Raw genomic sequence first — 26,547 nt, forward strand, 5'->3', positions numbered from 1 at the left:
AACATATATTTTTTTAGGAGAAGCATAAAGTCTTCTCAAATCATAGGGCTCAAGTCTGTGTCAAGTCCCAAGTCAAATCCCAAGTCTTAGCCCATTTTATCAAGTGAAGTCTCAAGTCCTAAAAATAGTGACTCAAGTCTGACTCGAGTCCAAGTCATGACTTGCAAGTAAAGGGGGTAAAGCGCATGGAGCAACAGCAAGTTTGGCACCCCAATATTTGTATTATTATTAAATGAAACAAACAAATAAATAAATGAGACATAACTTTAACAGCGTTGCCATAAAAACGCTTACATATCTGGAGTATTACAATTGCAGACATATGCAAACAAATACAACATGTTTACATTCTCCAACATCTTACACACTGCATTGTCCAGTACTTATGACTGAACGGACGATGTCCCAGCAGACACAGCCTGGGTGACATGGTACCAGTAACGAGCCACTCTTTTCATTCTTAAACCAAACTGCAAAAGGTATAAGCAACACTGAACCAACCATGTAAAAATAGAAAAACAAGCAAACAAATAAACAAAGCAAATAAATGGTGTTGCAAAGGGCTTCAGTGACTATAAATAATAACAATCTTTCCCTATGAAGCTGAGCTAGTCTTTAAGGTTGGCCTATACAGTCAGTGCATTGAAATGAGCCTAACCATTACATTTGTATAGCGCTGTGTGGAACAGTAGGGGACCCTCCCAGAGAGCGTCACACAGAGAAACCTGGAGTAAATAGCACTGAAAGCACTTGAGAGGAGAAGCCGACAGGAGGTAAATGTGGCAAAGTAAAAATAGGAGTTGGTAAAGAGCAGCCTGGAGAGCCGCTAACTGTAATGGGACCAATAAGAGACCCTTTACAACCACAGGGCCAGCAGTCAGCCTAGCAATAGCCACACTCCCAGACTAAAATGTGACATAAGGCTGCAATGCTAGCATCTAGACTCTCAAATTTGTGTAACTATGAAAAACAAATATAATTTCAATGTCAGTGTGTTGTTGTTATGCAATCTCCTGTGAGGATTGAGGCAGCATGTTCTGTAGCAGTGGCATCTTCTAAAGAGGAAGGAAGCTATTAAACAACTAATAAATGTGATTTGTGTGGCATCCATAAAGAGAATTTTTCACAGATAATAAACCAGCAAATGACACAAAACAGCCAGGTAAACAGCACAGTCCAAACCGTGACTGGATCAACACACATTTCATTAGTGATTATATCCCATTTCCTCTTTCTGTTTGCGTTGAACTCTTACAAAGACAGTCGTATCTACTATTTGTCTGTCTAAAAGTAGAACAAATCATTTTGTTCATTTTTAAAAGTGTATAATAATTACCCTTTGTATGATCTCCCGTGGGTATGGGATCAGTGTGCTCCTGACTTTAAAATGAGCTTTTAATACTCTATTTTCTGTGCGTTGAGCTCCATTTGTGGGTTTGCAAATGGTGATCTAGAATTTGAATACACCAGTTATTTTTTAGCACCAGTCAACCATATTGACATGTAATGCAGTTGGACTAATGTGTATATATTTTATATGAAACAAGGTCAGATGTAGCACTGCATACTTTGAATCTAGTAATACAAACTCAGATATTTTAAGTATCTTTTCTGTATCTACAAAATATTTTGCTAACAAATAAATAGGTTTGAAAGTGGGAAAAACATTCAGCAAAAAGTGACTGACACAACCACAAAATTAAACTCTATTATTTCACCTTTCATTCACCAATTTGCTGTTCAAGATTAGACTACCGTTGTATTGTTGTAGTATTGCAGTGTAATTACTAACAGGAAATCCCTCAGGTGGACATCATACGTTCATAAAAAGGACCAGTATCAAACAGTGCAGTCACTTTGGTGTATGAACTGAAGTTACCTCACGATTTTTGGTGTGTGATGTTGTCAGATATTGCGTGTTGTCGTGGCTGTGATAGCGTCTTGTTGAAGAGCGACCCATCTTTGATTATGTCGGCCTGATGTGTTTGTGCGCGTTGTTCCCTTGTGCATGTGCATGGTCTATCTGATTCCCTTTTACCTTCAGTGGATGCAGATAAGACTATGACAGAGCTCGTCTATCCTGCACACTAGCCAAGCACTGATATTCTATACCTCCTTTTATTGTGTATTCCATTGTGTGGGCATGGATTTATCACACTGTAGGGAATAAAATCTGTATTATGTCATGCTGGCCTGATTTTCGAGGCAGGTTCCATTATGTAAATCTTTTATTATTAGATCAACAGCATGGTATTAAGTTCAGATATGGGTTAACTAGATTAAGGGTAGGGTATAGGTTAGGCAAGTAACTATGAGTAAAGGTGCATTGTGCAGTTTTTCTTGTGGAGGGTCTGTCATCTAGCCTGATTCATCAGCTGGTTTCACTTCGTAGAAACCGTCTGACTTCGCAGCATTAGGATTCATTTGCTCAACGGTAGATGGGTACTTTTTTATTTAACCAATCACTGCTATTTGGTCGTGATGTATTTAATGCACTGCTAACGTGGCTTACTAGTATATTAAGCTTTTCCCAAATCCCGTAGGAAGAAGGGCAATAACGTCTTTCAACTTGATCATATTCACCAAACATTCTCTTTGTTCCACCTTTAAATCCTTGATCTTGGGAATTGTTCCCAACACAGAATGTATGGCTCTTCACTGATTGGTCTAGTGTATTCTGATTCTTGACGTAGTTGCTAGAAAGAAATGAAATTCAGCGAAGGCACTAGGTGGCGCCAGCCTGGCTATCCATCACCTGCTTGTTTCTATGGATATGTCACTGTTCTGCCTGGAATGTTCCACAGACATTAAACAGATTTACCATACATTTATTGTAATACAACTGGTTTTATAGCTCAAAAATGCCTAGAAAAATAGGCATTCTGACTGTGAAAAGGAAACATTCCAGACAAAGCAATAACATCTCCATGGAGAAAGGCACCAGACGAGTTACACAATGCACTTAAAATCAATCTCCAGTCTCCAATTAGTTTAATTCAAGGTAATGCCCCCAAAAAAGTCTGGTCTGATTTAACAGTTTTTTTTGTTTTGAGGAAATTAAATACAAAAGATCTAGACAGACTTCTTGCAAGTGTCTATGGTAGAACTTTTAATATTAAGACACAATTGTAAATGTGGTTTATTATCAGACGTTTGCTGCAGGTATGACTCAGTACATTTACAACAGGAAGAACACAAACACAGACCACATAGAGCCAGATGAAACCAGTGTATACCCATTCAATAACTTCTCACAGTCACTGCTGTAGTTTTGTGGTTTTGGTCTTTGTTGTTGCATACATAAAAGACACAGTTTGTGTACTGTTAACTATGATGTGTTTATGCACCATTAAGAGCTCCAGTTACGCTTCCCACTTTGTTGTATGCCATATTCAAAGTTGTTTTTGTTTACTTGTATGCAAATTTACTCTGTCAGTTGTTTTGTACTTGCATGTAAACAAAAAGCTATTTCTTTCTGTAAGATTGAAATTGTATCTTGAGCATAGTCCACATCATTTCTGCATATGCCAACTGCTGTCTTGATCATATCCAGTCGTTCCATCATAAAAAGATCCTTCCTGCTGGTTCATATTGTATATATTAAAATAGCAACCCCAGAAAATGCCTCATAATGTGCTATTTTAATATGCTCTACAGTAGAAGTAGAAGCTGCATGTAAAACAGCCAGCCTGGGCACACATAAGAAAGCCTGTTTCTGATAGCCTTATATAAAGTAAAGTTTACAACACTTCATCAAATTCAAATACTTTATGGAGCGTTGTATTACAGCTCAAAGCATCTTTTCTTATTCTTGGATTGCTATTGTTTCATGCCTGTGTTTTTAAGATATCCTATAGTAAAACCCATCGACACTTCCCTAGTTTTTATCTGCCTTTATCTTTTATCTTCTCTTAAATGAAACACTCTTATCTGAGCTGAATGTGTAGATATTGACTAGGCACACCTGGGAGCATGCCTTATAAAATATTACAAGGAAATAAAATGCTTAACTGACAAATGCAGCCTGCTTATCAGGGGCATATTTGACTTGAGTTAACCCTTTGTAAATTCAATTTGTACTTTAGTTTAATTTAGTCCTGGTCTTGTTCTGGTTAGTTTCAAAATAGTCACAGTTCAGTCCTGATGTTGATCAGTAACTTAACTCTTTTTCCCTTGGATGCCTACTTGGAACAACCCATACATATATTAGTATGTATGGGTTGTAGTGGCCCCCACCTATCACAGCCTCTGTTTACATGTGAAAAACCGATCCATTTGTAATGGTCGTCAAATCACGTCTTTAGTGACACAGCGGAGGTGTTAAAAGACGTCATTAAGGAAACAAGGGAGGGTCGTCAAATGTCGTCTTCATGGGGGAGAGAGTTAAAGTAATTTAAAGATGACAAGCATATTATAACGATAGAGATAAAATAATAACAAGATAGCTTTTGTCTCAGCTGTGCCAAAAACCCTGTACCGAGTAGTTTGTTTATTTTGACCTGTGCTGATGATTGACCTGTGCATCCTCTCTATTCACAGGTACGTGGTCCTTCTCTGTCTCAGAGCTGGCCATCCCGGGGGCAGAGATTGGCCGAATATCAGCTACAGACGCAGACTTGGGGGAGAACGCGCGCCTGGTCTACACTATTCTGGATGGAGAGTCTGGAGACACCTTCAACATCACTGCTGTCAACCAGGAGGCTGTCATTACACTCAATAAGGTCAGGGGAACATCAAATCTTTTTATTTATTTATTTATTTATTTTCATTTCAGTGTTCAAGTTTTATATTTACATTTCAAGCAAAACTACAATACATTCTTTTCAAGTGGGGTACACTGTGAACATGTCTGTTGCCACTACATTGACGCAGAGGCTGCCATATTAATTCACTAGAGGCAATTAAAATTAAACAGTTCTAAAATATGAATGTCCTTGGACAGAGAACCTGAGAGAATATAGTAAGGACATGTCATCCAATACTCTTCTAAAAGAAATAGTTATGGTTGGACCGATAAAACTTTATAGAAACTTCAGCAGTAAACAAGAAAACATTAGCTCCTGGTTTTGCTCCACAACTCTGTGTGAGATTTACTTTGCAACAATTTGTTTCATATACTAGTTTGTGGATATGAGGTTATGGAATCTATTTGTTTTAGTTTGCAATAACAATATTTAAAATCATTTTCAGAAGTCAGTGGCAAAGGAGCTTTAATAATTCATTAAAGTAAAACAGTGAAGTATCTCTTACTGTAGATCCTGTTGCAGTCTAGGCCTACTGTATAGAACATCTCTGACAGGCATGAGTTTAATCTTATTTAAATGTTGTAAGGTCTGCCTGTATAACTGACAGCTGTTTCCATGTCACCATTAATGCCATCCTTGCCAATGCAATAATTGGATTAGAAATTCAACTAGCTTCTGTTTGTAACACGTGTCAGCAGTCATCACAGAATCTAAAGCTATATGCAATTCAAAATTTTCAACATTCAATGCACAGAATAAGTCTTAAGAAGAACTTGAACCATGTCTAACTTGTGACCTTGTTTTAAAAAGATGTATGCAGCTCTGCAGTACAAGAAATACAGAAAATTATATATGTCTGAATGTTAATTTGCAATCCTGAAGTTTCAGAGTGTAGCATATGATGAGGGGGAAGTAAAGAACTTCAAATATGGATGATCATTTTGAATGTTTTGCACATTAAAAATCTTGAATTTAAGACATGTTGTTTAAGTCCATGAAAGGTCAATTAAGATCTTCTACTTTCACATTCATACATTTATATAAACAGCAGTTGTTTTACTGTTTTGATTGTGAAGTTGCTACACAGCAGTTTATGGTGTTGCAATGGAAAAAGTTGTTCTTAAGAGCTTAAAAATAAACAAACATGATAATTTAATTGGCCTATTGTAGTTTAATTTGTTCCAGGGTGCATGTACAGAGCAGATTTAATAAACAAGTATAATTTCATTTGAGTATTTAGTGATATATTGGGGGTGAAGGCTGACCTGTGCGAGTTACTCTAATGGATAAGCTAAAAGACTGTGGCAATTGTTTTGTAAAACTGGTTCAAATGTATAATGCATGCCTATTTATAACAGACCAGAGTATGGCTACTTGGCAGGTGGTTATAGGAGTGGTTTAGAAAAATGATTCTGTCCAATAATTGTGATTATTCAGGTAAAAATTAAGAGAATTTAAGTAGCAAATATGTTTTTAATCCAAGATAGTTTAACTGAAATGTGAAGTACTTTTATTATGCTTATATCATTGGATTACTTAAGCGTTCAGAAAATTTAATGGAATAGTAATGTATTAGACAACGGTGAGGATAACATTCGTTAGTGTCCAACAGCATTCTGACCAGAACTGAAGAAGCAGTTTGGATGAGCTGCGAAACGTCTTTAACCAAACTAACTTTTGTCCAGTTGACAAACTGAATTTTCTCCTTGCCATGGATTCTACCTGGACGACTGTGGGATTCTTCACATGTATTAGACAATGGTACTTAAGGACATTAAGGATTTTACTGTTTTGTTATAGTGTCAGAAATTGTGAATAGTCATTATGGTATATTGTTTTTGCCCATTAATCATAGTATTTGATATTGTGACATCTTCGCTTGGCAGGTGTATTTGCTGTCGACAGCCTTTATTTACTATGAGACACAAACCTCATCAAACCTTCAAATTATTCTTGTTCAATCACAGTAAAAATATCTGGCAGTTGTTAAAATGTTTTGGCTATTGCAAGTTTCCACACAATATAAGTGATAAGGATCTGTCCATATTTCTTCTCTGTTCACATAATAGTTGCTGTCAGAGTTGGTCTTGATTTCAATTTCAAAGGGTCAGTGTGTAAGAAGCCCGTCGTTCGCAATAATCACATTGGTATGGAGCAGTGTGGGTGCTCTGTGTGGAGGTGATGTGTGCTGACACATGATCATTAGCGCTATAAGGCTTGTTGAAGTACACGCGTCTGTCTGAAGAGAAGGCCTATGGATCAAGCACCACATTTAAAGTACTCTTAATCAGGGGGAGGGCCCATGTAGGCGGTCTCGTCTGTTTTCATTTGACTTCAACAATACAGGCACACGTCGCCTTTAAGGGCCCAGACAGCTCTAATCTCATCTTTGTCCTCATAATGAATGTATTCTATATGAGTTTTTTCTTTTAAGGTTCCTTACGTTTCATTTGTTATTCATGGATTTCAGAATGGTGAAAAATTAGGACTTGTTGCCATAGCAATTAAAAATTCTAAACTAAATCTATCAAAATATCTTTTGAATGATGAAAAATCCTCAAAATGTTGCCTATTCATGGGTTTCAGATTTATTTATATGCAACATTTTGATGCTTATTTCCCATTCAAAAGATATAAAATTTTATTAATTGCTATGGAAACTATCCTACATTTTTCATCATTCTAAAACTCATGAATAACAGGAAGCTGAAACTGTCCCTTATGAACATAAACGTTTTGTTAGGGAGCAACATACAGCAGCAATGCCAAACAGTTCAATATCATTTTGAAATTTTGATCACAGAAACCTCGAAAATGAGATGACGAGACATCTCAAGGGCTTATCCTCCAAACAAATAAATTCAAATACTTGGTCCTCTTAGACTAGGCCTGCTAAAAGAACAAATTATATAGTGGATTCACTTATTTTTATGAGAGATTTAGCTTGGCTCAGGAGAGTTTTGTGCCAGAAGAGCTTCATATTGTAAGCAAGACATCTTTTGCTCAGTAGCATCGTATTACAAATAGAACATTGTTACATTGTCTCATAGTTAATACCTTGTCTTAGATATTGAAAAAAATTATAAAGATTTAGTTGTAGCCCTGTCCATTTTTTCATAACACATTCACCTGTTTCATATCATTTCATATAAAGTAACACAATGATAAAATATGTCACCTCAAGGGCGCAGACAGCTCTAATCTGGGCTTTATAGTGGCTCATCATGGATTTATTGTGTAAGATTTAAACTTCCCTCTGGGTCTGTAGGCTTAATTTGTTACGATTTACAAAGTCTAATTTCACTGGAAAAATAAAAACAGTGTAACATGTTTTTTCCCATTTGTCATGAGCACAAATCCAATCAAAGACAACTTGTTCCAGGCAGTCAGTTGTGAATGTTTTTATCAAGATTACAGCAAGTCAAATATGTTTTAGTTTTGACTGTGGTAGTGAACCTTGGGGGTTTGCAACAAAGAAAACTCAGTCAAAACAGCAAATCTAATATTAAAGTTCACCCACAAACAGCACAAGACAACAAAGGATGGATTTGATGTTCCAGCCAGAAAGAAGACTGTTAAAAATGCACAGTGTACTGTATACTATTTACACTCATCCTTTGATGATGCCTCTGAAAAATAAATGAATAAATAAATAAATGTTAAACTTTTAAATTTAGTTAAGATAACTGGTAAGTAACTTGAATATACTATGTTTCCCTGCACTGTTATTCACTCAAAGATATATTTATTGACTTGAGTCCAGAGGTGTGACTTAATAGGTCTGCGTACTCTCTGAAAAAAATGACACTTATGGTTAAGGTACTCTTTATAATCCCAGTAGGGATGCCCGGGGATCCATCTCCTGATACTGAGCTATAGGCTTGGTCAGGACTAGCCAGGTTGGAGACACCTAGTGCCTCCACTCAATTTCATTTCTCTCCAGCGACTAGGTCAAGAATCAGAATACACTAGAAGCTGTAGACTGCCCACCGACCAATCAGCGAAGAGCTGTGAAGCCATGACTGGGTCCCTTTTGGTGGTACAGCACAACAGTAAACAAAGTGGTCGAGATGGATGTAGATGAAGTCATTCTGTGTTGGCAACGATTCCCGAGAGCGAGGATTTAAAGGCTGAACAAAGAGAATGTTTGGTGAATTGTATCAAGGGGATTGTCCTTCTTCCTATGGGATTTGGGAAAAGCTTAATATACGGGTTAGCCCCATTAGCGGCGCATTACATACATCATGACCATATAGCAGCATTTGGTTATATAAAAAAAAATACCCTCGAGCAAACAAATTCTACTGCTGTGAGGTCACAGTTTCCACAAAATGAAACTGACTGATGAATCAGGCTAGGTAAGGACTACCTTAGCTGGAGGACTGTGCACATTTGGGGGTTGGGGATTTTGGGATTGTAAAAATAAAACTAAAAACGTCAAAAACTTCTTTCAATACTGTACACGTTTCAGTTGGCATAGTTCCTTTGGGTTATGCAAAATATATCCAGGAAATAAAACCATGACACCTCGAAAATATGTTACTTTCGTTGCACAATGGTGCAGACATATGACAATTCTAGTGGATCTTGTGCAGAATGCAGAGTCTGACTATATACTACAGACATGTTGAATTCATTAAAACAAGTTCAACCAACACTCAGGGATGTTGTGTCGAGTTGTGTTTCCTTGGCCTTTTGAAATGCATCGCAGACTGAAGTGAATGTGCTGTGAGAGGTGTGAGAATAGAGATGGGAGGAGAGCTTCCTACAAGCACGAAAGGAGAAAGGATATTGAACTTAACACAAGGCCCTAGGAAGTAGAGCCAACCAGACCAGTCTGATACAAGTTTGAAAGATACAAGTGGTGACAGTTAGAGAGAGAAATTAGCACAGGGCTCAGATAAACAAGAAAGAGATTTTTAAATTCGGGGGAGGATTCAGAAGATGTGTTGAGAGGTGAGAGGAGTTCACAACCAAAACGTAGAGACCTGCAGAGTTTTAAAAGCAGATCGATCACTCTAACATGCACACAGCTGCTGGCAAAACATTCCAGGTAAGTATTACAAGTCAAAAAACACTGTAAACACCTCGCAGCCCTATCTGCCTCCCACTGGATTCACGTTCAGATCTGCAGAAGAGCATACAATTAGTCTCAACAAACATGAACAATTTTGCTGTATTTTTGAACACTATAGTAATCCCTCAATGCAAGTAAGAGTGAAATAGATTTGATAGCAAGGAGTGAAATATTAAATGAGTCTGAACAGGTAACTTGAGAATCGGCCCTTGGTTCTTGAATGCAAAGTGAGGGCAGTGTTGCATATTCATGTGGCATAGGCCTCGTTTCAGTGGCTTTGTAAAAGGATAGGGATGACTGTCGCATGAATAAGAAGTAAAGAGGCTTTGAAGAGTAGCATTTTTAAGGAGCTACATCTTATTCTTTCTCTGGGATAGTCAGGCCATGATTTGTATGTAGATGAAGATACACTATACAACTTTTCTTGCACACATGTTTGTGTCCATGAAGAAGTTATTGCTTTGCCTCAAATCTTGTGCTATATGCATTTAAAACATGTTACAAGTCAGATGTTAAAAAGGCAAATACAGCATGGATAAGTTTAATGCCATTCTCTGAAAATTTCAACTTACAGTAATTTCCATGGAGACAAGTGATAGAGCCCATACCTATAAAGTTAAGTAATGCACCTTTAATGATGGAAAACAACACCTTGTATACCAGGTGTATGCATATGTGGCCTTTAAAGTTTATTTTTTGCTGCAAAGCACTTTCTATTTTCAAAGTTAGATACTGAAAGTACTCTGGAAGCACTGACTTTCCTGGAGGCATTGACCTTATCTTGCAATACTGAAGCTATCATGCTGGACATGAACCCTCAACTTTTTACATCTGGTGTACAAAACTAGAGATCACAAAACCAAACGGAAAATCCTCAACAAAGCTGACTCACAACTGCAAGTATATTATTGAAAAAATGCTAGTTAATATTCTTTTTTTTTTTGCTTAATGTCTCCTAATAGTAAAAGTAATCTTATCAAAGTAAATTCTGTGTTATTGTACCACAGTCGCTCCTGATATGCACGTTCACAAATTATGTTGGAATTGGACTAGCCCAGCATGAATAATAAGAGAAAAACACAAACGAGAGAAATAAATGGTGGCTCCTTGTTTTTCTACTGAATTAGGAAGATTAAACAATGACTGTGCAAGGAAATTATATTTTTGCTGAACTGATGTAATCATACAATAATGAATTGCCTGCTCAGTGTAAGTGTTTTATTGCCTGTGATAAAAATCTATTAAAAAGGCTGTAAAAAGAGCTGATTGAAAATAAAAATAAAAGAAACTTGTAATGTAAATTCCAAACTATCATATTTCTGCATGTACAGGGTACATGTACAAAATGAGAACATGTAATGGTACCCTCTAATAACTCATATGAAGTGATGTCCAGTTGTAGTCTTTTTAAGTCTTGTATATGAGCTGATCCGCAAGCCCAGGGAGGAAGGAGGATTTCCAAGCGGAACAAATTGTCTTGCCACTGAGTTGGCCTTGACCTTGACTGGCCATTTCTCCGCTGTGGGCTGAATCTGTTTAACCAGTGATCTAAAGATACACACACTATCACACATATACCCACATTCTATAAAATACACCTACACATGGAAAACAGCGAGAAAATATACGTGCAGAGGGGAGCGTCAATACCACATACTTGACCTTGCATCTCCTGTGTCTTCAACTGTAGGGAGAGAGGGAAAAAGAACTGCACAGGCTCAATTGCTCATTTAAGTCGGACATAGGAAGTGCTTGTGGCGGTCTTTACCTCTTTACCTCAATCTGATGTGTCAGATGGGTGGGAGGGGGTTAGCACTCTCGCTTAACAGCACATCGGAGACCTAAGGAAGAATGGAAAGTGTGAAATGGACAAAACAGAGTTTGGCAAAAATGCAGAGCAAAGTATTGTGGTTTGAGTTTAAAAAGGGTAATCCAGGGACACCACACCAGCTTGGCCATTAACAGTTTGTGGGTGCAGAGAGGAGCCGCCTGCTGCTTATCATGTTTTCTTTTTTTCTTTTTTTTTTTTTTACTGTCAGTCCCAACAGAGACCCCCGGCAATAAAAAAAGAAAAACAAAATCCTTCTCTTTGCATACTCGCCCTCCCTATCCTCCCCTCCTCTTTTTTCAATCAGCTCTGTTTCTCCATATTTCAGCACTCTTTCTCTCGCTCTGTCTGATCTCTTCCTTCTGCTGTGTGTCCAAATAAGTCAACACATAAACATATAAGCCAAGCCCAGCCAATGGTGTCTCTGTGCTGTGTCTGGAGGCCATAGCAGTCTGCCTGTGTGTGGAGCTTGTCTGCTTGGCTCTAACCTCATTCTGCCTAATGGTAAAAATAGCGTCAGATGGTGTGTACCAAAACCACTGCCCTTAAATGATTTCGGTAACACTTTTATAATTACTTAATTAGTCTTAATAAAGCATGAGCAATGACTTCATTCATGATGATGAAATAGTTTATTAAAAATGACTTATGCTTAGTAACTACTGATTTTGTAGTGGCAGATGTGCTCCCATACAGATGTAAAAGTAACAGGTAAATCCCTATTAGTCTGTTGCAATGGCACCCTCTTATGGCCAGGTATAGGCACTATCCAGTCACTACAAATGTAAATGGTATGTTAGTACAATGTGCAGTTTAAGATATACCAAATAGACTCACTTAGTCACTATTCATATTTTTAATTAACAAATCAATCACTTTATTAGCCAGTTTATTAGTCATCACATATACAGTGTGAAACAAATGAACAAGCAAGTGCAGAGTTTTGTCCTGACTTCTGTAGGCTTTGTTCTTTTTTCTGGTAGCTTTGTAGATTTAAAATCAATATCAATATTAATCTAAATGATAAAGTAATTGAATCCACTGACTACTAAACTGCATGCTGTCCGCACCTTTCCGATACAATCACAGTAAAACACATTTTGGACCCCAGGAAGCAGCCTTATAGCAGCCCTTATATGTGCAGCTAATCCTGTATAAGGGTATAATAAACCAATAAACACTTGTGTGGCAAAATGGCTACGTTTTCAGTGCATCAAACCAGTGTGCAAACGTGCAGTATTAATGTAGCTGTCAGAAAGATTGTATTTCCTACTCTGTTAAATCAATCACCCCAATAAACGCACTCTCTCTCCTTCTCAATCTGCCGTTTGCCCCCCTTCCCTGCTCCATCTCCACCGCAGCATCAGAAACGTCAGCCACCTCAATCTCTCCATCGTCTTACTGTCACCATCATCTGTATCGATGCCTGAAGGGAGACATTTTCACAAACTATACTCTTCCAGTTTATTGCACCCTCATTAAATACAGCGCACCTCAGTTTTTTGACCTCCTTGATCAGATTTTCATATTTTGGGTGCCTCTGGAAATATTACTTTTCTCACAATTTTGTTCATGGTTAAAAACGGTCTCACCTGAAGTGTACTGAAATTGGAACAGTGATTGGTCAGCCATGCCAGCCTATGCTGAGTGGTATAATCAGTTTGATTGACAGTTTGTTTCCAGTCACCTTCTTACAATGATTATAACTCCCTCTCTGCTTTGATTGTGATTGGGGTGTAAGAGGGTTGCGTATTAAGAGGCAGTAAAGTGATGCTGTGCCAACTGCAGAGCCACTTTTAGCACTGCTGGTTACTGGCTATGCTGTGTGCCATGTAATATGCCATGCATTTTTAAAGTCATGCAACATAACCTGCTTTGTTCTGTATTGTTTTTAGTTTTTAGTTAGTTAGTTTGTTTGTTTGTTTTTTACAGTAATATGATCCATCCTTTTTGCATTGAATTTTGAAATTTAAATTTAAATTTTTTGTTGGTTTTCTTTTCTAAGAGTAAATCTGTAGCCATAGAACAATCCAAAAACATAGATTATTTTAGCATAAAGTACTTATGTTACCTTTCTTTTCCAGACTCCTCAGATGCTATGCCTAACATCTTTTGTATCAGCCATTTCCACTGACAAATACAGCCTCATGTTCTCCATTTTTATGTGCCCAATGGCTAGTTAAGTGTTAATAATACAACATTAGAAAAGGGTGATTACTCTAAAGACAGTTGGAAAAACTTCATTTGTCTCCTCGAAACCACTTAACTGCCGAATGACAACAGCCCATTACAAAGGTACTGCGCCTCTAAAACTGAGTATAATAGAAAATAGGATCACTAGACGCAACAGCAGGCATGTCATAACATCATTAATACAAATCAGGTTTTGGGATGTTTTCTGTGGGCGCCGTGAGCAGTGTAAGCCTCCTATTTGCTCTCCTTTGAGTTTCCCCTCTTACCTGAGGGACAAGCTAGCATGCGCATGTGTCAGTTTTTTGCTGTTATTATTTCCATATGCTCTCACTTAAAACGCTCGGCTAATCCTCGGTCACACGCCAGCAGCTCGCCCGGGATTATCTGTGTTTGTTTTCTCACACGGAGGAGAGATTGCGCTAATCTGCTCGGAGGGGATAGACAGAGTGACAGAGCTGAAGAAAAGAGTGGAAAAAGAAGGGAACAGGGAAAGAGGGGTGGGTGTCTTCTTGACTATAGCCTGGACCAGAAGACGTGGACATCTGGAGACAGGAGGCAGCTGAGATAGAACAAAGTGAAAGGGAGATTTAGATGTGTCTTTGTTTTTCCGATGTGCTGTGGCGCTGGTTGGCACAGTGTCTTTGGCTGTGCTTGTAATCAGTGAAATGTGATGTGATCTTGATTTAGAAAGCACTGGTCGCAAGATGTATCAAACCTCTTCATTTATCCAAGCTTGGCACTATCTTAAAAAGAATATTTGAGGCCATCTGTCGCTGGATTATAACTATTTCTATATTACTTTGTTACTGCTATTAGCAGCTACTAGGCCACTGGGTTACTATGCTATCCAGTTCAGCAATATGGCAAGTTTTATGGTGCAAGCATATGCTGTGAGTATGTGTCTTCACCAAGAGCACAATAACAATTTGCAATTTCAAAGATCTGAATGGGAATTGAACCCCCATTCATCCAGTTATTGAACACCCTGCTTAAAGAGACTGTACCCAATCCATGTAGTTGAGTATTTGTTTTTCCTCAGTACAGGCATAATGTTAAGTTAAGACCACTGTATGCTGTTTTTATTTTATTGACTGCGAAACCAAGAAGTATTGCTGGTATGCAGTTAGCAGGCAAGTTGTTGCAAACACTTAAAAATTATTTATTCTGTTTTTCACATTTTAAAACAGTAAAACTGTACAGAACGTTTAACACTTTTTAAGATACTTTACAGTTATAATCACCAATTTTATGTTGAGAATTACAATTTGTCCAAAATGTTCTTGCCATATGAGCGGCTTCTTTTCACTTGTCCAAAGTGAAAACACTACATTCCACAAAACCCAGTTGCTCCATGTACAGTTTTGGAGGCCCTCAGGACTTTCCTCTATTCATGCAGGTTTATTGCATGCTACACCTTCTGAGCGACTGCAAGCATTACCCAGAAGGCTTTGTGTTTTCTGCTACGACTCACAAACACACTCCTTCTCCCTCGCTTGGAGCTGTGTATTATGTATCACCAGTCTAGCGTGCAGGTTAGCCAATTAATTTCTGCTAACTGTGCAGTGAATTTAAAAGGGAGTAGTACACAGCGAATTAGAGTTTGAAAAAGTAGTGGGCGCAGGACAGCAGAAGGTGGCACTTGTGGAGCGTGTGGGTTTGTGGATGCGTAAAGAAAAGGCCAGAATGAGCGATCTGCTGCTTTAGCTTGGACTCACTATCAGTTCTCATTAGTAATTTGTTTGATTACTTAATGAGTAGCTTAATTTGTAGGGTGTCAGAAGATTACAAATCACAAATCAATGTGATTGGCTGGAAAATTATATGCCATTATTATAACCCATTCAAAGGGATCAGCTAAAAGAATTGCAGGCTGTCCTAATGAATAAATCGCCTCGCCATTTTAAATCCTTAACAATTAGCATAATAACAAGGGCGACACCATATTTTACAACATGTTTTTCTTCATTTTCCTGAATATATTGCATTAATACATTATGTTTTGCTGACCTTTGACGAAGTAACCCACAAGAGAGGCACTTTTTAAGTAGCAAAACTAAGTAATGGAATATTGATTGATATGCCTTGCAAAATGCATATGTTTTCATTCTATGTTTCATAGTTACACTGTGGTGGAGGAGGAGATATATGATGTACTTCACCTGCTTGTTGCCAATGACCCAAATAAAATATAGAAAATGAATTGCTATTTGCTATAAACATTGATTTTGTGTCAACAGCACTTGTATATTTGACATGGCAGTAAAACATGGAAAAACATTACATTACTGTGAAAATGGCAGATATGTGACAGAGAGGGGAGTGTTTATGCTTGCCATAGGCTGCAGTTACAGATGTCTGTGGTGGTGGCTGGTCCTGAGTGATGGACTGTGGGGAGGGGGAGTGTGGCTGTGAGGGGCTCTTGTGTGTTGGAGGGGCTACAGTGATGAGTGTCTGTTCCCAGTGGAGGTGGCAGTTCTCCTCCTCAGATACATCCTCTCTCTGTCTGTAATGGGCACTATGTTTGAACTCACCTCATCCATACTCCACACCCCCCACATGGCTCCACCTCCCCATGCTCGTACTCTGCTTATTTATTTCTCTGCAGAAATATTCTCCCAAATGGAAGCATCCTTGTGTATCTCAATTCACCTTTTCTTGGCATGATTCTTAATCAATCTTCAGCTATTCTAAAAGTGCTGATTTTCCGTAAAGCAGTTTACTGCTGCAAGGGAAGGAGATAGAGAAAAGAGAGATCAGAAAAAGGCAGAAAACCCGAGCAAGAGGATATCAATATTCCCACTGCTGCTGGGATCCTCGGAATGATTTTCCCCTGTTTGAATCTGACAGCAGATTCTCGCTGTAGCCAGGAATCCTATTTATCCCCACTTTAACATGCTTCTCTCTGCCAGTCATGCTCACTTTAAGGGCACACTGAACATCTAAAGACGCAGACTCAAAAGAAGCACTTGTAATTGTGCTCCCAGCACAAAAGCAGATCCAAACTACACACAAACAGGTTGCTTTTCCAAAATCAAATCAGCTGTGGTTTATGTAGCTCATGCCTCAGTGAGTGAGGAAGTGTAAATATGTTTGAGCATTCGCCCTCTGCTCACTTACATGTTGGCAGAGCACTCAGAGGCTGAAGGGAGGAGACTGTAGAGGACTCAGACAAATAGACTTCATAACACCAAAGTTATGCACAATCACCTGGGCCCCAGCCCCATGCAAAATGAAATCTGCCCACCTTCTTTCAAGCACATGCACAGAGGAGTTTTAATGTGGCTCTAAGCAGGCTATCTCCATGGTGACAGCAGGGTCTCCATGGTGATAGAGACAGTTTTAAATGAAGCCTTTCCATGATAAATGGCACCTCACTTTTGTTTTCAATATTGTAGATGGCAAAAATACAATTATGCAAATAGTGTGTTGGCATTAGGACGCATGGCCCACTACTCCATTCTCAACTTGAGTAGGAACAAATAAGTCCTCCTTCTTCAAGAAACCCTAAAATACTTCTCCTGACACACACGTGTAACAAAACACCTCCACAGTGGAGGTGCCAACAGCGCAGTTCCAAAGCCTGATGGTGTTCAGTGTGAGCACACACACGTGCGCTAGACTGCACCGCTCCGGATCCTGGATCCTCTCTAAGCTGCATCAGCTGGATACCAATGAGCCGCCCTGACTCTCACAGGCCACACTCTTATGTCAGAGAACCACTCACTAGAAACTGGCTTTAGAAATTCTCAAAATGTGACAGTTATAAGCAAAAAGAAAAAGCTAGCATTTGGAAAAGGGTTTGAGTTGAGAAGGCATCACGACTGGCTGTCAAAATGTAGTTCCAGTGTACTGTATCTATCTAGTAGCTAGTGCCAGCGGTAGAATGTTTATCAGAATTTTATTGAATTTGAATCTATGTATTTGTACCCACTTTTTGCATGAAACTGCAAAATTTGAGATTATGTTTGTGTTAATTTGTATTCTTTGTGTGATTTTTCCTCAGCAGTGACTGCTGTATTTTCATGTCTTGTTCTATAGAGTGCTATATTAACACAATGCACCACATTTTACACAGTGTGCACCAAAGCAACACTAGCTCACTCAGCAGCAATCCTGTATACAACTGCGGCCGTGTATCCCTGTCTTTTAACATGTTGTCAGAAACTTCAAGTGTCTGCTGCTGTGTCAAAGCAACACTCAAACAATCCAACAGTCCTTTCAAGCCGCGAGCATCAGAATCTCTTTGACTATGCAGCTACATCAACACCTCATGAATGTCTTATCCGCACTTCACACAAACCCCTCTCCATACCGTCATTCCTCCTATGCACCCAATCCCTCAGAGTCCCGCTATGTAAGGGACCTGCGCTGTATAACTGCTCATTTTGGGTGTTACCACTTCACAACTGTGGAATTATTTTTATTGGAGTCATTCATAATTTAGCATTTGTCTTTGATATATAATCTAGTAGTCATTAGTATGGGAGTGGGTCCAAGCACAAAACGTCATTACATCTCAGTGAAAGTTGCACATTTGCATAAATTCCTGCTTCTCTTACTGCTTCCAAGCCTCTGACTGCACATTATTTTTATATATCCTTCAATGCATGTGTCATTGTAACCAAATGTCAATCAGTAAAATGACATTTGTTATATATAAATAAATGAATGGAATGAAATGGCTTCCCATGCTGTTTTACTGACATGTTTAATGTAAAGTAAATAAGGATTTATGGCTTTTTCAGCAACATTGGAGCCCTCTCTGTGTATTGCTTATTCTCGTTCAGTACCTCTCTCTGCAGTACAGGTGTAATAGTACCAATACCAGAATCAAAATCAGTTTTGTTGTAATATTAAAGACAAACTATGATACATTAAAAAGTTACAATACTGATTGAAATACTAACAGAATAATAAATATTGCAGTTTTTAAAGTTTTAATCAGTATGCAGGTCCAAATGGGGAAAGAAACCAACCAACAACCCCCAAAAATGAAATAATAGTAATCTTTACCATAAAACTCTCATAGACATAATATTTAGTTAACAGAGTGTAAATTAGATGTGGCTCCATGTGTATCGAATAATGCAAAAAATGAGAGTACACAATGAGTACACATTGATTATTTATTTATTTATTGTTTAGTACAGTTGTTAGAGTTCAGTATGATCATAGTTTTGTTGGATCCTATGTATGTCTGTATAATCATGTACAGTCATATTCAAAGTTGTCTAGTATTTCCAGATTCTCTCTCTTTCCATCCCCAGCCTGTGGACTATGAGAGCCGGAGCTCCTACTCTTTCTCGGTGGAGGTGATGAACCCGATTGTGGATCCCCGGTTTCTTCGTCTGGGTGCCTTTAAGGACCGGGCCACAGTGCGTGTGGCAGTGCTGGATGCAGACGAGCCCCCCAAGTTCTCCAGGTCCAGATATCTGATGGATGTGTCTGAGAACTGCCCCCCAGCGTGCACAGTGGGCAGAGTGAGCGCCATCGACCCTGACACGGGACTGACCAACAACATCAGGTACAAATCATCACTATCTGTTTTAGGAATGGGATAAGACACAGTGAGAGAGTTTCACATAATTTATCATAAATATATTGTGCAGTTCAGTTTACACTTTTGACCTCACTCGTTTGTATTTATTTTCTTTAAGAAGTACATACTGTACATTTTCAGGTATTTAGTATTGAACTATATACATAGATTGTTATTTTACATTTTGTTTAGTGTAAACTGCATTATTGATCTAAAACAGCTTATTCAAAAACAGGTCATTCAGTAGTTTATGAGGGAAGACTGTTATAACATGATTAACAGCTTATAAAAGTCAATTTTACATAATATGCCTCCTTTAATATTTTTGCACTCATTGTAGCACTGCTTTTTGGAAGTACAACTTCTCAAGGTGTAAACTCACCTTTTGTTCACACCAAACGTAACTACATCATGGGGGAACAAATCTCAAGATTATTCTACATCTGTGTGCACAATCTGTGGCAATTTTATTTTGTGCGATATTGTTGGCACGAGATCTTGGCCCATCTCTACTCTGTTTTATATTCAGTGTGGGGAAAGTTGAGATGGGAACATTGGGGACAAGAGGCAAATCCAACGTTGAGCTCTCTTGGGGAGTGACAAAGATTTGTTTTGAAATGAGTACATCAAAGATACAGCATGTTTTTAGAGGTAAAGTCAGAGAGGCCAAGTGGAGATGGTCTGGGCTTGGACTGAGTAGGAAGAATGCTAAGTTGAAAATAGCAGGTAGTAAGACGCTAAAATATTCCACTTGTGTAGATGATACTGTTGAGTTCAGGCTTGAATATGCTGATATTTGATTATATCATATGTATTGATACTTCGATCAACTTAAACGGAAGTTAGGTATCTTTCTTTTCAAAACTTGTTTCACATAGATTATAAGTTAGAAGTATTTTGGTGAGTATATATCCTCATTTTACAAACAATCTTTTGCAATTTTCTGTCATGGAATCCATGCCAATAATATATTTTCTAGTCATAGTTCTCATTTTTTCTCGTATACCTTTTTTTAATCGTTATTTGTTCGAAAGATAGGTCATGCTTTTCCCTGATTGGCTGATCCATCCTGTCAATCGCGCGCAACAACAACTAGCACAGCTGCTTTACGTCGAATTCGCGAGCAAGAACTCGACTAGACTCTCATAATATGCTTTACTATGTAAATAGTATTGGAGAAGTGTGTATTCCTGGATCCAGGCAACTGCAATATTGTACACCATCAGTGATATCAACTATATAACATTACACATCAAATACACTTATTTTGAGTGTCAGAAGACTAGCCTATAACGCTATATGTGCTCTATTAGATTTCTAGATATCTAGCTCAACATACTTACATATATACAATAGTGTTTATTCTTTTTTTCACCAACCACAATACTCCACATTGTGAAGCATGTATATCACGGAACAAAGTCATCGCACATAGAGCGCACTAGTAAGATTTCGAAAGAGACAGAGCGACCTAGGACTAGTACTCTAGTTAGTGCTGACCATGAACGAGAAAGATCGGCTACTGACTTACTCCCTATAGTGTAGCATCCCAGATCTTCTTCTGTCACTACATGAGTCTGTGGTTATAGAAATAGTTTTGTGAGACGCGTGTGTTGCTCGTACTCTAGCTCTCGCGATAGTGACCTGTCTTGAGAGATAATCTCACTACTATATGCACATAGTTTGTATCTATTATACCGGTGAAAGCCACGATTGCATAACTGTATGCAATCTGTGCAAGATGGTAGAAACACTGTGTAGTTGAGCCTTTTAGCCTGTTTTTGCAGCAGATAAACTATTACACCAATTGGTGACTATCAATATGATCTCATTGTTCCGCAGTTATGACCTTTTCTCCTCCTTACTGACACTAATTCCGGTTTCTATATTATGAAAGTCAAAAACAACACCCTTATAAGCAGCTAATTATTCAGCACTATATTGAACCTCGATTATTGTTAAAATGCACGGCTGCCGCACATATGTATATAACTGTGGCATTAAGTCTGTACTTGATTTTTGAAAATGGTCTAATACTACAGTCACTTTTGAACAAAGCTATGATAGTTGATAGTTCCTACGGTCTTAATAGGCCGCTTATGCGCTCGAGTAACTCACAGGAAGTAGTTAATGTCACCATATGTAATGAGTTGTCAGATCTTTGTATAATGAGAGAACTGTAGCACGTGCGCTACTACTTGGCACAGCGTTCTCTGAGATATCTTAATTTCACTCAGCGCTTACATATTAACATAGACGTTAAGCATAATCCAATTAACACTGTCTAGAGACCTGCTAAGATGAGTGGCTGGGGTGTTTGTGAAATCTCTACCATTATCGCCATTAGGTCGGCTGGTAATCGATTATATAGGTGATGATACGCTCACGCAACTAATCAAACTCGAGGACTCTTAGAAGTACGAATAGCTGCTTATACCTCACTCTTGTCGCATGATATTTCAGTAGAAAATATAAAAACTCACTTCTCTATGTGATCCTCCTTATTGAAATTAAGTTCCTCTAGAACTTCGCTATCGTCTGCTTGAGGCATCAAACATCTTTGCCTCTTGGCTTCTTCCACTCGCGACTGCCCAGACTTGCTCGCTATAACCTATCTTCTCAGTCTGTGTCTTCTGTATAAAGTTTATAGTTGTCCACCATTTTTCTTATGCTCTTTATATAATTTCAATATCTTTCTTCACCATGGCGTAATCTTATATATGGTGCTGCGCTCATTGATCCTCATCGGAACTCTGAGGCAGTATTGACATACCGTAATGCATCAATGCCGGCACAAGGGCGGCCTGATCACGCTACCGGCAGTAGAACTGGATCGGGAACGCGAGCCTTGGCACAACATCAACTGTCATCCTCATGAGCCAAGCCGCACACAGGCAGAGGAGTACCCAAACGATGAGGCTCACGAGGTTAAGACAAAGTAAAACATTGGGATTGACTTTATTTTTATTGGACGAATTAATTTACTATATTGATTTACCGCCTTTGTCACGTCTCCTCAAAACCTTGGCTCGTATGACGCTTAGTGTCTATTAAGAGCAAACGGATTTTATAATAGGCTAGTATGTTGTGGTGCGTTTGTAAAAAGGCTGTGAGCGGCTTAAGCAGTGGAGTCAGTGGGCCATGAGACTTGCACGGCTGTGTGTCTATGGCTTGTATACAAGAAGGTTTCGTTCGGTAGTGTATTCGGTAGCTCTTTTGTAGCCTTATTAACTCAGGTCGGAGTAATTTGCATAGTTGTGGATAAAGAAATGTTTCTTCTCTCACCAAGGAATAGTAGTCGAAGCGAAAATCAAAGTGATATGTTTCTCGAGTCATTGCTCGACATTCAACTGACAGGCATCAGTTGATTATATATTCCCATCATAAGCTCATACTAGCTGACCACTAGATAATCCAGAGTGTAGACTTACGACATAGAGACAGAATGTTCTGCAATATATCTGTGATACTATTTATAAATATCCACTCAGTACTCGATATTATAAGGTTCAAAGATATTGACTAACTTTATGGGAAGAGTTCAGTAGAGGAAAACGTGTTAAAACAGTGACTCTGGACTCTATCGAGCATAAAACAACGCACGTTGAATCATAATGAAAATAATATACATAGTCACTATTCACCAATAGTAACATTGTGATCGCAGATAAAACTGTCGAAGTGCATAAAATTCGAGACTCAATATGTTGCTAATTTCAAGTGCTGCACTTCCACGGACAAGTCAAAAAGTCTTATTAACTCTAATTAACATAAACCACGACAACACAGACAAGAATAAGAATTGTTTCTCATGCTTTTTACGTTGTCATTTGATGTGTGTCATTGACTCTCACAGTATAGAGATATATTATATTAGTTTTGTCTGTAACTGTAAGCTTATAGTTGTGAGCCACAGTCCTAGTTGTGTTGACAAGTTTATGATGGAGCCTTTCTTCCAAACTGAATCGTATGTATATTCTATCAATATTTTGGTGAGGAGGAATCTGTACATGTGGGTGATGTATACCACTCTTTATGAATATGCTGCTAACACATTTGTTGTACTGCCGCGATACACCTTGTCATACTTCAGAAAGTAGCTTGGAATATAATATGGATAACTCGCATTTGCATGATGAGCAATTCTAAGACAGACGTAAAAGGACTCACCTTGCAGTTTGTGGTACTATGGTTCTCAGTTCGCTCCTCTTAGGTTTTTATACGTTTTTATTTGAGAGTGTGCACTAGAGATTGAGTTACAAGTGAGTATTCACCTATTTTTTTTATCGCAGAGTAGTAGTTAAATAAGGTGGAATTAAATAATATTGCAGCTTCAACTAGGATTTAAAGCATCTTCATTAATATAACCACAAGTACATCTTTGTCTAAGATACTCACTGAACGATACTTGTTATGTAGCTGCTATATATAATGTTATACTTAAGTAAAAGATTGTGATTTCATAGTATAGATTCATGATACTTGTGAGCACTTTAATTTTAGTATTGTCCTTGAAAAGATGAGGTGTGCTATCTTGATATGCCATTCTTATAATAATTACACTTAAGTTACACCTTACAATATTCTGTAGTTAGTGTCAGAGATAATTGTAAAACTTCTCCTTTTTAGAGCACTCGTAAAAAAGAACAACGCACTCTCTCAGACGCCTTGCTCAAACACATTATTGATGTTGGCTTATAGAATACCACTCTTCCTCATACGTCAGTTTCTATTTTTATATATTCAAAGACTCAAAGCATCGAACCATATACCAATAAATATATTGCTAGTCTAAGGATCCTATGTAAAGATACCAACGTAGAGTCAATTGATTCTTATCTGTTGAATCAAAATGATACATGAACATCAATCTTTTATGCACTGAGTCAGTCTAGAGACCAATACATAGAGGCATCGCCCTTACTGAGCAACTGCTGCTAATTTTGACCATATTAAGTACCACATTTGAAGCCTCTGATCTTACTCAAGATCCTTGTTAAATCCAGATTTACTAAGTTCTTCAACAAATCAATGGAGAATGACAAACATGAGCTATTCTGCCATGACTCTTTTTTTTTCTTATTCTACTATTAAAGTTGACATATATTAGTAAACATTATGCTAGCTGTTTGTTTTGTTAACACTATATATCGTGCTTATATGAGGTTGATATGTTGTATTTTTGTCCGGAATGTGAGTTTATAGCTATTTTCCACTTTTATTGAGTATTTTTTTGCTCCAGCATCTGTAGTTTTACTTTAGTAACAAAAATGAGTACGCTGCTAATACCATGCTCCGATGAGATGCAGCTGGATTGAAGTTAGATAGGTTCTCCTATTCGAAAAATGTGAAGGTATATTAATGTATGATGTTATTGTAGTATTATATCACTTTTCAGAGACTAGAACGCATGGTAGTCATAGACATATCGATCAGAATGAGCAGGTCGCGCTAGGAAGAATCACACAAGCTTTGAAATGTATTCCAATAGATTAATCAGACACCTTGTGTCAGTACCTTACAACTTAAAAATGTTTATTTCTCTCTTCTTAAGAGTCGCTATCTCACAGCGTGTTGCTACATCACACTACTGTGTTTGATACTTTCACGCAGCTTCATGCACCTTTTTACAAAAGTCTTACTTTATTACTTTTTTACGACTTGAGTATTTTTCGCCTCTCTGAAACAATTATATATTATCTCATACTGTATCAAGTACTAAGGAAAAAAGACTTCATCACTTACATGCACCACTACGTACGTCTGTAATTATAAAGTTTATATTATGGTGTGTAAAATACCTCATATTCTGTGCGCAGTATACAGATTGAGAAATCATGGTAGTGTGATACTCACTTATTAGAAAAGATCACTAGAATTTTACCTGATATTACGTGACAGTCTACCACAACACGTACTCTTTATATATAGTAAGATGAAGTATAATCTGTTAATCTGGACACTACAAATAACATTCTTCGGTCAACTCTACTTGATAATTTTTCTATATTAGTAAGCTCTCAGATACTTTATTCAGTACATATGTTTACCCATGATGTTACTTTCCTCAACATTCCCAATGTCATTGTATATGAATTAACATTAACTATTATATCAAAATTAAATTTGTTTAACTTTTCCAGTTTTTCTCGACAACAATTGTCAAATATATTCTATCTCGACATACACCTGTAGTAGTTATTCTAATTCTTTGGTGAGATAAAAGCAAAATTACTAACAATGCTCTCTCAGATATTGTGAACGCTGGTTTGTTGTTATATTCAAAGCGGAGTTATTCCAAGTGGCAACCCATTGTACGTTTGTTTCGTCATACCGGCAAATTATCGATACTTAATGACACGAGGCTAGGTGGTATCTCAATATGTTGTCGGTCCGCAATGTAAGCTCAGGCTTGTACCAAAAGAACGAAATAGGAGACTTGTGGAGATTAAAAAGAACATTGATATGGCGGTTATAAAGTTTACATGAGTGTCAATTGATACATTACTTCCAGGAACGAGCATCTTGACACTTAACACACGCCATACAAGAAGGAGGCTCAGACTCGTCTCAGTACTTTTAGCCATTTTCAATTCGTCAACACAGTCATCATCCACGAGACAATATCTATTGAAAGCACAAATCAGTAGGTAGTACAGGAGAAGCTCACGACTGCGAACCTCAAGGCCTCACAGATGGAGACTAACGCGTGTATATAGTACCGGCACAGTAAGTACATCCTTCCTGAAAGTCTTCTTGGCTCGCAACTCTTCCTCATCACCGGCTCTTGTCAAAACTATCATGACATGTACTTCTGTCCAGTGGTCACTATGAGTGTGTCAGTGGGATTTGTGGTGAGAAGGTGATAGAAGAATTTTTGTTACATTTGGGGCTGAAGCACACATACAATTAAAATTAGTGAAGGAAATAGATGACACCTGAGCACTCAAGTGTTCGTTTTCTATTGTGTGCGGCTTTTCTGGTGTTAGGTTGATATCTATATATAATGTTATAAAGATGATGCATCGATTAAATCGTGCCTCGTCGGTATGTAACGGCAGGTTGTGTTCCTTCGCATGGAGACTATGTGTGGATGTGCAGCTGGTCTCTTTTTGCACACTATGATAATGCGCAGCCAGCATCATCGTCGTATATTAAACAGACT

General features: G+C 38.1%; 1 protein-coding gene across 1 annotated transcript in view; it reads left to right on the forward strand.

Annotated features, from left to right (window-relative positions):
- LOC110170370 (uncharacterized) overlaps positions 1-26,547 on the forward strand; it is a 186,422-nt gene that overhangs the window by 141,883 nt on the left and 17,992 nt on the right. Inside the window, exons 7-8 of the mRNA XM_055151955.1 lie at positions 4,540-4,721; positions 19,111-19,367. Coding sequence (XP_055007930.1) covers positions 4,540-4,721; positions 19,111-19,367 — 439 coding nt within the window. The remainder of the gene's footprint in view (positions 1-4,539; positions 4,722-19,110; positions 19,368-26,547) is intronic.

This window comes from Boleophthalmus pectinirostris, unplaced genomic scaffold, assembly GCF_026225935.1.
Source record: "Boleophthalmus pectinirostris isolate CB_2022bp ecotype Guang Dong unplaced genomic scaffold, ASM2622593v1 HiC_scaffold_16, whole genome shotgun sequence".
NCBI lineage: Eukaryota > Metazoa > Chordata > Actinopteri > Gobiiformes > Gobiidae > Boleophthalmus > Boleophthalmus pectinirostris.